Source organism: Amphiura filiformis, chromosome 17 (assembly GCF_039555335.1).
Source record: "Amphiura filiformis chromosome 17, Afil_fr2py, whole genome shotgun sequence".
NCBI lineage: Eukaryota > Metazoa > Echinodermata > Ophiuroidea > Amphilepidida > Amphiuridae > Amphiura > Amphiura filiformis.
Window position 1 is genome coordinate 19963207 of NC_092644.1, and position 13065 is coordinate 19976271.

General features: G+C 36.5%; 1 protein-coding gene across 3 annotated transcripts in view; it reads right to left on the minus strand.

Moving 5' to 3' along the window:
* Positions 1-9907: 9907 nt before the first annotated feature.
* LOC140137434 (retinoic acid receptor RXR-alpha-B-like) overlaps positions 9908-13065 on the minus strand; it is a 172252-nt gene continuing 169094 nt past the window's right edge. For all 3 annotated transcript variants that reach the window (XM_072159086.1, XM_072159087.1, XM_072159088.1), the window contains 2 exons: positions 11868-12092; positions 9908-10792 (listed from right to left, as the gene is read on the minus strand). In XM_072159086.1, the coding sequence (XP_072015187.1) occupies positions 10545-10792; positions 11868-12092 (473 nt within the window). In that variant the 3' untranslated portion in view covers positions 9908-10544. The remainder of the gene's footprint in view (positions 10793-11867; positions 12093-13065) is intronic.

A 13065-nucleotide genomic window follows, 5' to 3' on the forward strand; every position in this document is an offset into this window, starting at 1 on the left:
TAGGCCATGCAGCCAAATTTGTTTGCTCTTGGATCTACTGTCTGTGCTGCTTCAACAATACTTGTTATATTAATGAACTATCAACTAAATAGTCACAATTAACAGCAGAATGTCATTGCATTAAATGTTGTATACTTCAAACTAGTACGGACAGTTGATCAAAAGATACAAAAAATTGGCTGCATGGTCGTACCTTAAATGGTATCAATTAAGTTGTCAGTACATGGAGTCTATGGTAAATGCAATGGAGATGCTGAAACATGATCTAAATCAAACAATTTTGATAAAATTGGAACCATACGAATGGTACAAAAGTTCACTGCTGAATACACTTCATACATGTATGATCATCACCACATCTGCAAGGTGTTGTTTCAGCTTATTACTGTCAAGAGCTTGGGTTTCAAGATTATTTAAGTTACTCTACAATTGTATGTTTCATTTTATGATAAAACAGCACAATGTTGGGTATTTGTGACTTCCAATATAGCCAGACGCCAGAGGCCAATTCAAATTATCAGTTTTAAAATCACAATGTTGAGTCAACTTGGAATTAAATATGACCACTTGATAAACAGGGTAACCATGATGCCAATGACTTGTGCAAAGTGGATGAAAAAAGTGACAACACCATGAACAGCAGGGAAAAGGGTATTGATTTCAGCCTGGTTCCCATACTCTTTTATGGGACTAAAGTGAAACTAAATAACAGTAAAATTGAACTTGGATATGGCATGAAAATCTCAACTTTGACCGCATTCAAGGGTGTCATATTTGCTTTACATAGTTATCTTGATCACATTTGGATTCAGCAAATAGGTAATTTGTTCTCCTGTTTTAGAGCAAGTTTCAGCATCCCTTGCAAAAGCAATGGGATCCCAACAAAGATCCAAGAACCTGCAGAGCTTTGCAATCACATTGGTAACTGACAACCTTTTCTCCACGGATACAAATAAAATTGATATCTGGCGGGGGGATATTAATCTGCTGCTTGGAAAGTAGTACATACAATATTGATGTACACTACTTTACACTCGCTGAAAGCTGTTAGTTACTACAAATGGAATTCACAGTCAAAGAAGTGTACAATTGTATGATACAAATACTTGAGGAAAAAATAAGCAAAGTCTATGCTCTATTTCCCACCGATTACCATGAAATTCGCTGTCGTAGTGCATGTTAGTAACCATTGGTTACTGCTCCAAGCCTGGGGTCATACACCTGTTCCGAATTTTGATATGCCATAGGCTTTGTGTTGTGATCATTTCGATCAGTGGTTCATAACAAAGAAAGCGTGATCCAGTTGACCTGGCAACGGTCATATTCTAACGTGCACTACGACAACGAATAATGAAGCAGTGTGTTTCTTAAGTGAAGTTGCTACCACTTCACACAAGATCAAATAGGGCCCAGTTCAAATCCTGCTATTTTTCCCTTGCAAATACTTCTACTTGATGACAACGCATGATTATATAAAACCAGTTGGCGTCACTTTATACGTTAACAGTAAAACAAGCACACAGTCCATTTCCTGCATCTCACTAACTGTGAACACCGTGTCAAGAATTTGTTAATTTATACAATTAAAAACAAAGCAAAGAAGAAAACGCAAAACGGATAAAAAGAAGATAAGACTATAACAAGGTTAGTAATAAACAAGGACTACTAAGAAATAGTCAACAACAACAACAACAATCACAGTACCTCGACAAACAGATCATAACACATTTTGTCACGTTTCATTAAGAGCTGCTACAGTATTTCCTAACAATAATACAATATACCAGTACCTGATGAAAATTACAATCTTTTTTTAAATTCAGCATTTACTATTCATTGCTTGGACATAATATACAAGATGGGTCCATCATGCTGGTATGTGAAATTCACCCTACTTGCTCAAATCATGGAAACTGAAAGCTATTTAATAACAATTTTTAAATGAGAGTTAGTTTCAGTTGAAATATCAGAATATGTAACTGTCGATAAAGAAGGTGATTGTGGGGAGGATGGATGTGTATCATGAAAGTTTAACCCGTGGGCACTAATGTCTTTCTTACAATGCCTCCAATTGGTTAATTACATAATATAGTAATCTGAGTAACCAATCAAAATAGATTTCTCATTTTTAAGCTTAATCCCCTGCAGCCCTATTGACTATTCTTACCATATCTCTGATTGGCTCAATACATGATATAGGGCTCTGTGTAACCAATCACAGGAGTTGTTGGCGGCTGATAATTTAGCCGGTAGTGCACATGGGTTTATGCATTTCATTGTCACTTATATTCTTGCATTCTCCTCAAAATAGAGTAAAATAACGAAAACAACTTACATGCCAACGGTAAACATTTTCACCCAAAAATTTGTTATGTTTTTTGAAAACAGCTGGAAAATGCACCGCCAAATTGAGCAATTTTTGGTGTTTTTAGGCAGAAATTTTAGAAATATTCAGTTGACCAAACACCCTAGTTCTGAGAGTTTGAGGACAACTAAGCATTTTGCACCTAATACAATTTCCTATGAACAACACCTTTAATATTCCAAAAATGTTCTGTGAAAATACAAATATAGGTGAAAAAATGGAACTTGAAATTACCATTAATATCACTTATTTCACCTGCTTCAACATTAACGACCTAGGGTTCCCGAGAACAACACTGACTTCCCGGGAAGCTTGTTAGCTCACTATATATATATACAATTTTGAATATGCTATCAAAATAACTTGTACAGTTTCCATGATTTGTAGCCCAAAATGTGTATCCCCCATCTCACTAACATGTAACATTTCTCCTCCGATGTGATTACTTCAATACAACCACAAGAGGCCAAAGTTCTTTATAACATAACATTTTGTACAAAGTGAACATTAAGTCCAGAGAGATGAGGTTACACATTTTAAGTAAGAGTGATCAGCATGATAGAAGGAAAAAATAAAGGGAAAATTTTTAAAAAGAAAAAAAAAAATACAAGAAAACACTTGTTACTGGTTATAAAAATAAGATAAATACACTTTTTTTTTTTTTTTTTACCATTAGAAAACTGTTACTTGTAAACTGCAAATTCACAATAGTAAAAGAAATTGTGGGTTTAATTAAAATCAAAACCAGACTGACTCACCAGTAACAAATATTTAGTTATTACATTTACCCATCTGAATTAGTTGGTATTCACATTTTATATCCATTCCACTAGGGCAAATAGTTTTATTTCAGAGGCTTAAGTTAAATTCTTTTCATAAAGTTACATTCTCGTTTCAAATATTACAATAACAAATCCTTCTTTTCAAATTCTTAAAAACCACAAAAATTCATCACTAAAAATGTTCACAGGTGACTTCATATACATAGACGGCATCTTAGAAAAGCACAATTGAGAGCTTGAAACGACAAGCTGCTTCCAGGAGTGACGCTCAAATGCTATGTTTACTCAACTCTGTGCCTTACCACATGATAACTATCAGAAAAATAATATAGATTCAAAGGCTATCATCTGGAAGCTTTGTCAGATGCCAGCTCACACAGACATTAACCTGAAGGTCCTGGGTTCAAACCCTGTATGGTCAGCATCAATGCAATCCTCTATCTCCAGGCTACTTTGGGGCTTCCATCTTCCTTCCTTGACACCGTGATATTCTATGCCCTGATACCGCAACACAAGGTTTGCAATAAGTTATAAGCCTGAACAGAGGAGGTGGTCTGCGCCACAACTTGGCGGGGGCCTATAGTTCTGCAATCCAAAAGATCCCTTGACGTCTCAGTTCTGTGACCTTGTCACGGGTCACTAACGTCTTGAGGAAGCATCCAGGATAGGATGTGAAATGTCGCCAGTCACAAATAGTAAGTCCAGTTGACTAGATTTTAATTATCAATTTTGGATAAGTTATAAGCCCCTTAACCCTTTCAGCATCACTGAATTCATCACAAATTTGCACTGAATTCAAATACATACAAAAAATGTGCTAGAAATCCATGCAAGCAAATCTACAATAATTGAGCATACATGACTGAACAGTTTTGCATTACCACATGGTATCTCATACCCATCTTTGTACATGAAGTCATCCGTAAACATTTAAGTGCCTTAAATACTTTGTTCAATTTAACTTTTCTCAGGAATATTTCCCCAGAAAACCACTTTTTAATTGTTACCATCAACTCGTGCAAAAAATTCTATAATATTTTTATCATTTTTTTTCTTCTAAAGGTATGAAACAAAATTTGTTCAAAAAATATATCATTAGCCCACATGTGGGCCGTACATTCTCATTATTATAATGCGCATATCTACATAAAAACATGATGCTTTTGTTTCAAATATCTGGTAACATTCAACAACATGTACCATAATTTTAATTTTGCTTATATTTTTATGGCCTCAATCCTTCAATACAATTCCTCTTCCAAAGCGGCAGTGTGCTCATAAAACGATGTGAACAAAAAAGAAAAATTCAATAAATTCTGAACAATTATTAATTTCATATTTTGGAAATCATTAGGGTGTTCCATCATGCTTTTGGAAAATACACAACCAGTCTACCTCACTGTGAGGTACACAAAATAACCTTTTAGTGCCTATAGGGTACCTCTTCATTGGATAAAACAAGTTCCACCATGCTTTTGGAAAATACACAACCATTCTACCTCACTGTGAGGTACACAAATAACCTCTAGGTGCCTATAGGGTACCTCTTGAGTGTACATCACATGTCTTTAGAGAGTCCATGAAGTACATCTGAACAATCCAATCATGCACATCTGAAATACACATCAAGTTTTACAGAGTACCTCTGATGTACCGCAAGAGTATCCAAACTGTACCGTTGGGTTCCCCATTATACACTTCTACTTACTGTGGTCCATTACCTCTCATGTGAATGGAGGCTACCAGTGGACTGGGTAGATAATTAGTCACCAACTAGATACTATTACATACTACATGGATATAATGTCACACGACAATTTGGGGTACCGCATGAAGGAAGAACCTGGTTGTGTTCAGAGTAAGAAAAAGGCTTCATTGGATGAAACAAGATCCAAATTCTATCAATAGATTCAAATACAATCCAAAAATTCAAAGGCTCAGCAATGATTGCATCTAGACAGATCAGTGGCACAAAGACATATCTCCCCTAGCTACACATTTAACTCCCAAGTTTTGTCATATGGAGTTATTTGTGTCAAAGAGGTCTACACAAATGCAGAGTGGCTTATGGATGTCTTTGTGCCACTGAGCCCTGTACTTCATTCATCTAGGTGTAATCATTCACAAGATAGCTGAGGGAGATTTGTCTTCTTGCCACTAAGGCTACGCCATGTAATTCATACTATAGATCATATCCAAACAAGTGATATCAAGTCAAAAATCTCACTCGGTTTGGGTTTTTTTCCAAGAAAATAAAATGACACAATTCCTCTTCCAAAGTACTGCCTTGAAGTAACTGATTCAATTTCCTTCTCCCATAAAATACTAGAATACCTTTCATTGCGAATTCCTTGCATTCCTAGTAATGAGTATTTCTAATATTATCACAAGTGTTTCTAGTATTATTGTGTGACAAACTGAATCTACTTGTATACTCACGGCAGAGACAATACTTTGTCATTTTAAGCTAATTTCAACAATGCCCATTTGTTTAGAAGAGCTTACTTTTCTCACAAGTAAATTATGTTTTCACTTAGAAAGATTTTAACTCTCAGGTCTCAATATTCGTTGGCATTTATCAAAACAATTGCCTTATTGGATGAAGATAGAACACACACTGTGATTTCTGGGGAAAATTGACCAGTAAGAATAAGCAATTTGACGATTTTCTGTTTGCAGTAAATTGTTAATGGGAAAGTCTATAATTGTAACTTGTGAATTTCTTGACAAAATGTATGACTGTCTTTTCTCATTTCATCTGGATACATCCATAAGTAAAGAATGGGACTTCTTTTTGTGGGAAAATCATTGTATGATTACATAGTATAAAAATGAGTTCAATACACAAATTTATTTTTCCATCATCATTGTTCACTTCAAGGCTATGTCACAATTTTGGCAAGTGAGATTTGGCACTAGTAGAGAGTTGCCATTCTCAATTAAAAATTGTACATTTTGCAAAAATTGTACATTTCTGCCACAACTGGGCCACTTTTGATGGAAGAAATACTTCATTTGTGCATCAAACTTAATTTGGTAAACATGGACCATTATGTGTTTAATACAATACAAAAGCTGCACTGCTGTCATAATAACCAGTTCACCTCATGAAAGTTTCAGCTGCTGTTCAAATTTACAATATGCTGTTCCATTTGATGACACCACCCTCCCTTAAGGGTAGACGAGGTATTGTTCATCGAAGCGACCTAAAAATCGATTTTCATTATCGAGATCAATATATTATTGAAAAATAACACCTTGATGTTTTGCAAAAGTTCATTCTGCAAATCATATACTTTGCAAACTTGCTTAATTTATTGTTGTTAATGAGTTATGTACGTTTTACAAAAGTGTTGTTGTTTCAGCCCTCTTTACAACGTAACTCAAGAACCGCAGCACCTATAAAAGTAAATCTGTGATATTTTAATTCTTCTACACCCTCGCTATGAATTGAGCAATACAGTTTTTGCCAAAGCTCACTACCATTCGTAAGATGCTGTGAACTACCAAATCACAACAGTTTGAAATAATTAATAACCTTAAGGATGATTTTGGAATTCCAACCAAATTCAACCGTTTGAGCTAATCCAGATCCAGTAATTTTTTTAATAAAGGCCAAATTGTGTAAAATCAGCATTTTCTAGTTGAAGGTGGATTTTAGCATAAAAGGCACACAACATTCCATCTAGATTGACCACATAGTTCAACTGGAATTCAGATAGCAGAGAAATCTTCCACAGGGGGTATGGATTTCAAATGGAATAGCCTAATAAATGCCCATGAAGCCAGTCCTAAAATTGAGTAAAAAAGGGCAATGCAGTATCGTCACTGGGCGGGAAAAACCTCATATGTACTTTTTGCCCTTGAACATGGATGAAGCAAACCATTCAATATAAAATCTACACCTACAAGGCTTTATCCATGTTCAAGGGCCAAAAGTACAAATGAGGTGTTTCCTGCATGTACTTTTGGCCCTTGAACATGGATGAAGCAACCTCTTCAATATAAAGTTTACAACTACAAGGCTTTATCCATGTTGAAGGGCCAAAAGTATGTATGAGGTTTTTCCCGCCCAGTGATGGTATACTTTACACCCAAATAATGTATCCGATGCAATAAAAATGTAAATAATGGGCAAGGCGCAGCCGTTACTTCCGAGGACACATTATTTGGGTGTAGAAGATAATGCTACACCTTTTATTTCTATTCAATTACCATAAAATAGTGTGATTTACAGAGAAAATATTTCTTTTTTGTTCAAATATTTTAAATTGTTTACTTCAAGGTGGAAGCGTATGTAGAAGTGACAATGGGTATTGCGGGTACATTGTATTGTACGCTTGACCCACTATTGCAGAATAAAGCGCTCTCGCATGATGAGTTTTAACAAATCAGTGTGTGATTTTGAATAATGCCCAGGATACGGTACAGTCTGGTTTGTTGTCTACAATCGTAAATACTTCACAAATTGATACTTCAGCAATCGTCTGTCCTGATTTCATCAGCAAAGACACCAAAGATAAATGAATGCACATGTGTGACCGTCCACCACAAAATGTCTGCATTTTCATTTTTGAGATATTGGACATACAACTTTTCCTCAAAATAAGCTTTACACCTATAATTTGGTTCACCTCAAGTTCAGTAGCGACGCACTTGCATATTTCGCTCCCCACAGTATCGAATCGGGTGCATGAACGCACTGAGTGTACACACCCGCGTTCAGGTGCGACTTGTCAGCACGCTTGCGGTGCAACCGCGCAAAAGCATTGACGTCACAACCAAACTTGAGGTGAACCAAATTATATATACTACATGCCCCTGTTGCTAGTTTGCAAGGTAGTAAATATCAGTAACAGTTGGAAAATCATTTATTTTCTATTGCTTTTTGAGAGCTTATCTCAAAACAAGCTCTAGTAACATTGGGCTATTACATAATCCACACTCCACCTGTGGAAGATTTTGGCAATATCTTTGACGGAGGGAGTATGAGTTTCAAATAGAATAGCCAGTTGGGTAACTTCCATTTGAAAAACTCACTCCAGTTGTGGAAGCTATAGGCAAAGCCATTATACAGGGGGGAGTATGGGTTGCAAAATGATTAACCATCACTAATTACATTTGAAAAACATACGCCCCCTGTGGCAGATATTTCCGAAATCTTCCACAGGGGTAGTGTGGATTTTAAATGGAATAGCCCATTACAACCCATTGGTGGTGGACAATATTTTCAGGCATCAAATGAAGTTTCAATTCCACGCAACATTTAAAAATTACATGTTGTACTCGCATTACACTTTGCCACAGGAGCAAATGGATTTTTCTACATGTTACATGAAGTTGTGCCCCACTTAAAACCATTTTATGGGACAATCAAATCTTCAATATGTATGACGGGTCACAGGGTGGATGGACACCATCTACGAAGCAACTTGAAAATCGAAATTGACAGCAATTTTCTTTACTTATCTTGACACTTGAGTAGATATGATCGAAAAACTTTGCATTTTCATCAATGCACAATTGTCTATAACAAACTTGTCCTAAATTATAACAGCAATTACCATACCTTGGGAATATTCATTAGGTAATCTCATTGGTCAACTGCATCCAAGTGTCGTACTGTGGCCCTCAATATAGTGAATCATACATTGCCAAGTCACATCTTTTCAAACAAAATTTTTAACAGTGGCACTACTTTCGAAGAGGAATTGTATGTCACATTTTTCTAACATTTTCAACTGGTAAGTAGTCCAGGAAAAACAAATTACATACCCTGTTTCGGTTTTTACTTTTCATGATTAGATGGCCATGTGAGATTTGCATTATATCATTATTATAACTAAAAAAAAAAAAAAATGTGGATAAATTTATACTTCATGGATGCAATGATAAAATATAAATGCTGATAATCAATATCAATCATACAAGTAATTACTAATCTGATTGTGTTTCACACAAACGACTAATAATCAGGTACCCAATCAAACTTGGCACTTAATTTTCAGACCTGAGTGCAAGAAAACTGTAAGTCCACTTGGCCCCTCAACATGTATACACTAAAGTTGCGTATAGTTTCAGTATAGTTTGGTAATGTTTTATACATGTTCAGGGGCCAAAACAAATCTTTCACAACCTTTCATGTTTTCACCCTAGAACATTATAAAACCCTAAGAAACCATACATAACTTTAGTGTATACATGTTGAGGGGCCAAGTGGACTTATGGTTTTCTTGCGCTCAGGTCTATGAAAACAGAAAATAATGAAGAGAAAATCAAATTTTTAATTACCCGAAAATTAGAACAATCATTCATCATTATTATTTTTTTTTTCCTGAAAAATATCCAGTTCTACAGCACATGTGAGTCTAACGACATTACATTACGATACACAAAAATGGTGGCTTTCAGCCCTTCAAAAAAAGTTATATTTATATATAGTATATTCTTCACAATTCAATACCACACTTTTATTTTGTGTAATTCCCAGACACGACAACGTTTTGATGAGAATATGGACCATTCCAGTTGAAATCAATACGCCCTCTGTAAAAGACATGATCTTAATCTCCCACGAGATTTCAAATGGAGTTGGCCATTCGGATAACCCCATTTGAAATTCAAACTCCCAGTGTGGAAGATTAAGGCAGAGCTGCCAACATTTGAATCTTGAAAAAAGGGAGATTTCCTGTTGCAATCAGGGAGATTTGTCAAAATGTGTACATCTTAATGGATGAAACCATTTCCTTTTCAGGAGATGACCAAAATTAAGGGTTCTGAAGGTTTAAAAGTAGGGAATCTCCTGCGAAAAGAGGGAGAGTTGGCAGCTCTGTTAAGGTCATGTCTTCCATAGGGGGCGTATGGATTTCAACTGGCATAGCCCAATATGTGCACCCACAAGTACAAATACAAATTCAGCATAAAAACAAAATAACAGTGCAAAGTGTGAGTGCAAAATGGAGGCCATTTTCCACCATATTGAATTATTTTTTTTATTTTTTTATATTATCATTATTCTTTAAGTTTTTCCTCCTACATATCTGCATAATATAAACAAAGTTCATACATTCAATACGAGACTGGCAGATGCAGTGTTGATGTCACACCGTGTATATGGTAAGACCGGAGTTCATAACTTGATGACAGATGCATGATGGGAATTACTGGAGGACACATTGAACAAATCCAGCCTGCTCCCCCTGGTTTTAAGGTGAAACATAGTGCATATTGAAGTAGTAGTAGTAGTAGTAGTAGTCTCTAACCAATGTACACACAGACTTTTCATCGACAAGTGAAAAAGGTACAACATGACAAACCCGTCCAAAAAGTGGGTGCAAGACTATTGGACTGGTCTATTTAGTGTCGTAGGGGAGAGCAGGGCTATTTCGTCCATATTTTCAACTGTTGCTGGGCGCTTCCAGCATCTCCATCAAAAATGTATCAATAGGTGTATCACCGATCAGTTTGAAAAAGAAAAGATGTTCCAGGCATTTGAGACCAATAGAACGCAGCGCTGGCAGGCGAAGCAGAAGCTTAGCAAATCTGCCCGGTTCGCCGGGTATTGCCCTGCAGTACTCCTCCAAGGATGCGTAGACCTTCTCCCGTAATTCCTCCACTTTCTGAACCGACGTCAGATTTTTTGCATCTGAAAGTAAAAAGCAAGATATGTATAAATCATTGTTATGCTACTTGTTACTTTTCAAGTGCATGTCAAAATAATAACAATTTGCCCTCCAGGAAAAACTAAATAATGTAATAATATAATTCAAGTTTTGTATCATTACCAGAAAATATACAGCCATACAAAACTTACAAAACTATTATTAACCTGGAAAGTGTGCTGAGGCTTATGGATCAACGTCTAGGTGTTGTGCCTGTGCGTAGCGCACTATAAATCACTGCGCTTTCTTTTTAATAGGGTCAGAATTCTCACACAGATTCTCGTAAACAGATTTGCATGATTCAAAGTTGTTTCTCGCATACTTTTGTAGTGTACACAGAAGTTGATTTGCAAGAATCAAGTGATTCCTGCAAATTTATTTTGTACTGCGAAACAAAATTCTGACCCTGCTTAATCAGGATGCCTGATTCTCACCATATATGATTCATTTGTGGAGTAAACAGGCAACATCCATATTTTGTGAGAAGGTTCTGATTTGATGTTCAATTTGAACCCTTGATGGCAATCCACATCATTTTGTGAAAATCATTGGAAGAATTTATTTACCTTTCTTATGAAATCTGAACCATTAACCCTAACACTGAACCCTGCTTCTTGCTATCAGAAGTTAAAGAAGAAACAAAAAAGGAGAGAAGATGAACAAAGAAGTCACTTGTCACCCCCAGGATTCCAACCTTAGACCCCTCCCCCTAAGCATACTATCACCGACCGGTAACCACATGGGTTATGTTGCCCCGGGCAGTGGCAGCGATTCAGTGAGCATATAGCACTTAGGGTGATTGCGTCATCGCAGACCCTGGGATTCACGCATGCGCAGTGGTTTTCATCACAGTCTTTTGTGGTATCTATGTGTGTTAGGGTTAATGGCAATCCATGCAACCAATTCTTGAATCATTGTGAGAATCAATTCACCTATTCTCATAAAATCTTACATTTGACCCAGCGAATCTTCAAAAAGTCACTTTTATTGTAAACCTTGTATTGCATTAAAAATTTTATTGCAATCCAACCCAGTTGTCACCACCATTGTTACACGTACCTGGATTAAACAAAACAATTGCCCTTAGGCATCCCAGCTCTGTCTTGTCCATCTTCATCTCTCTCATCTTTGCTACCAGTTCTGTCAACACTCTGTCGAAAATGGTGCCTACGCCCGCACTGTGAGCGCTATTTCGATGAACGTGCAACCCTGTGGCCAACAGGATGCCGTCTTTCACTGCTATGGAGCGATGTGAGAATGCAGCTATGAGAAGTTCGTTCCAGCCTGTGATACGAGACAAAATTTTTAAATCAATAGTATCGTGTCAAAATGATGGTGTCTGTTGTGTATATTATAATTCTGTACACAAAGATATTCAAAATTTATTCAAATGGCAATTCATGAACTTATTGTTATCACTATGTTTACATGTTTAATTTGGCGGCTGATCCGCCATGAGCTGTTGTGGCGTGTGGTGATGAACTCAACAACATGTACTCGCAAGTGCGCGCCGGTTTGAATCCGAACAGTTCAGATTTCTTCTCTCTTTTATTATAGTGCTAGTTTGCCTGCGGTTCACTTTTTTGTTTAAAATTATTTAAACACTGCCAAATAAAATAATCAAGCTATACCATTCAGCAAATTTCTTCAGCGGTGTTCGTCTGCTATCGCGTAAAAAGAACTAGGTCATGCGTTGCTATACAGCTTGACCAGCCAATAAGGTGCCGATGTGACAATGATGCGATTCAATTAGCCAATCAGAACCACTTCCGTATACGCCATAAACTGCGTCAAATTGACAGACCGCTGAAGTTCTCTGCTGTAAACTATAGACAGCTCAAAGTCCATACCACAATACACCATCACAGCAAGGATTAGCTCCCCAAAGTTTAAATTTTGTTCAGGTTATACTGCAACAATAAATTGCGTGCCTGGGAGAACTTCAAGTTAGCTTTTTTTCACAGTAGTAAACTTAAAGCACTGCGGGGACTCAACTGCCAATTGAGCTAACATAACTGCTTATTGCTTAAGGTAGGAGCATCGGATAATAGACCCATGCAGGAAAATAGCCACTATTTCAAATCAGAATTATGTATCCATTTCAAATATATAACCAATTGAAGACAAGTCTTTACTCCACTGATTTTTAATGTTTCATGAAAATTTAAACAATTCTTATGTTTTTCTTTATTTTTTGAAAATTCCCTAATTTTTTTTACTAATAATTATTGCTAGCCTAGAGGGAATGTGATATGGT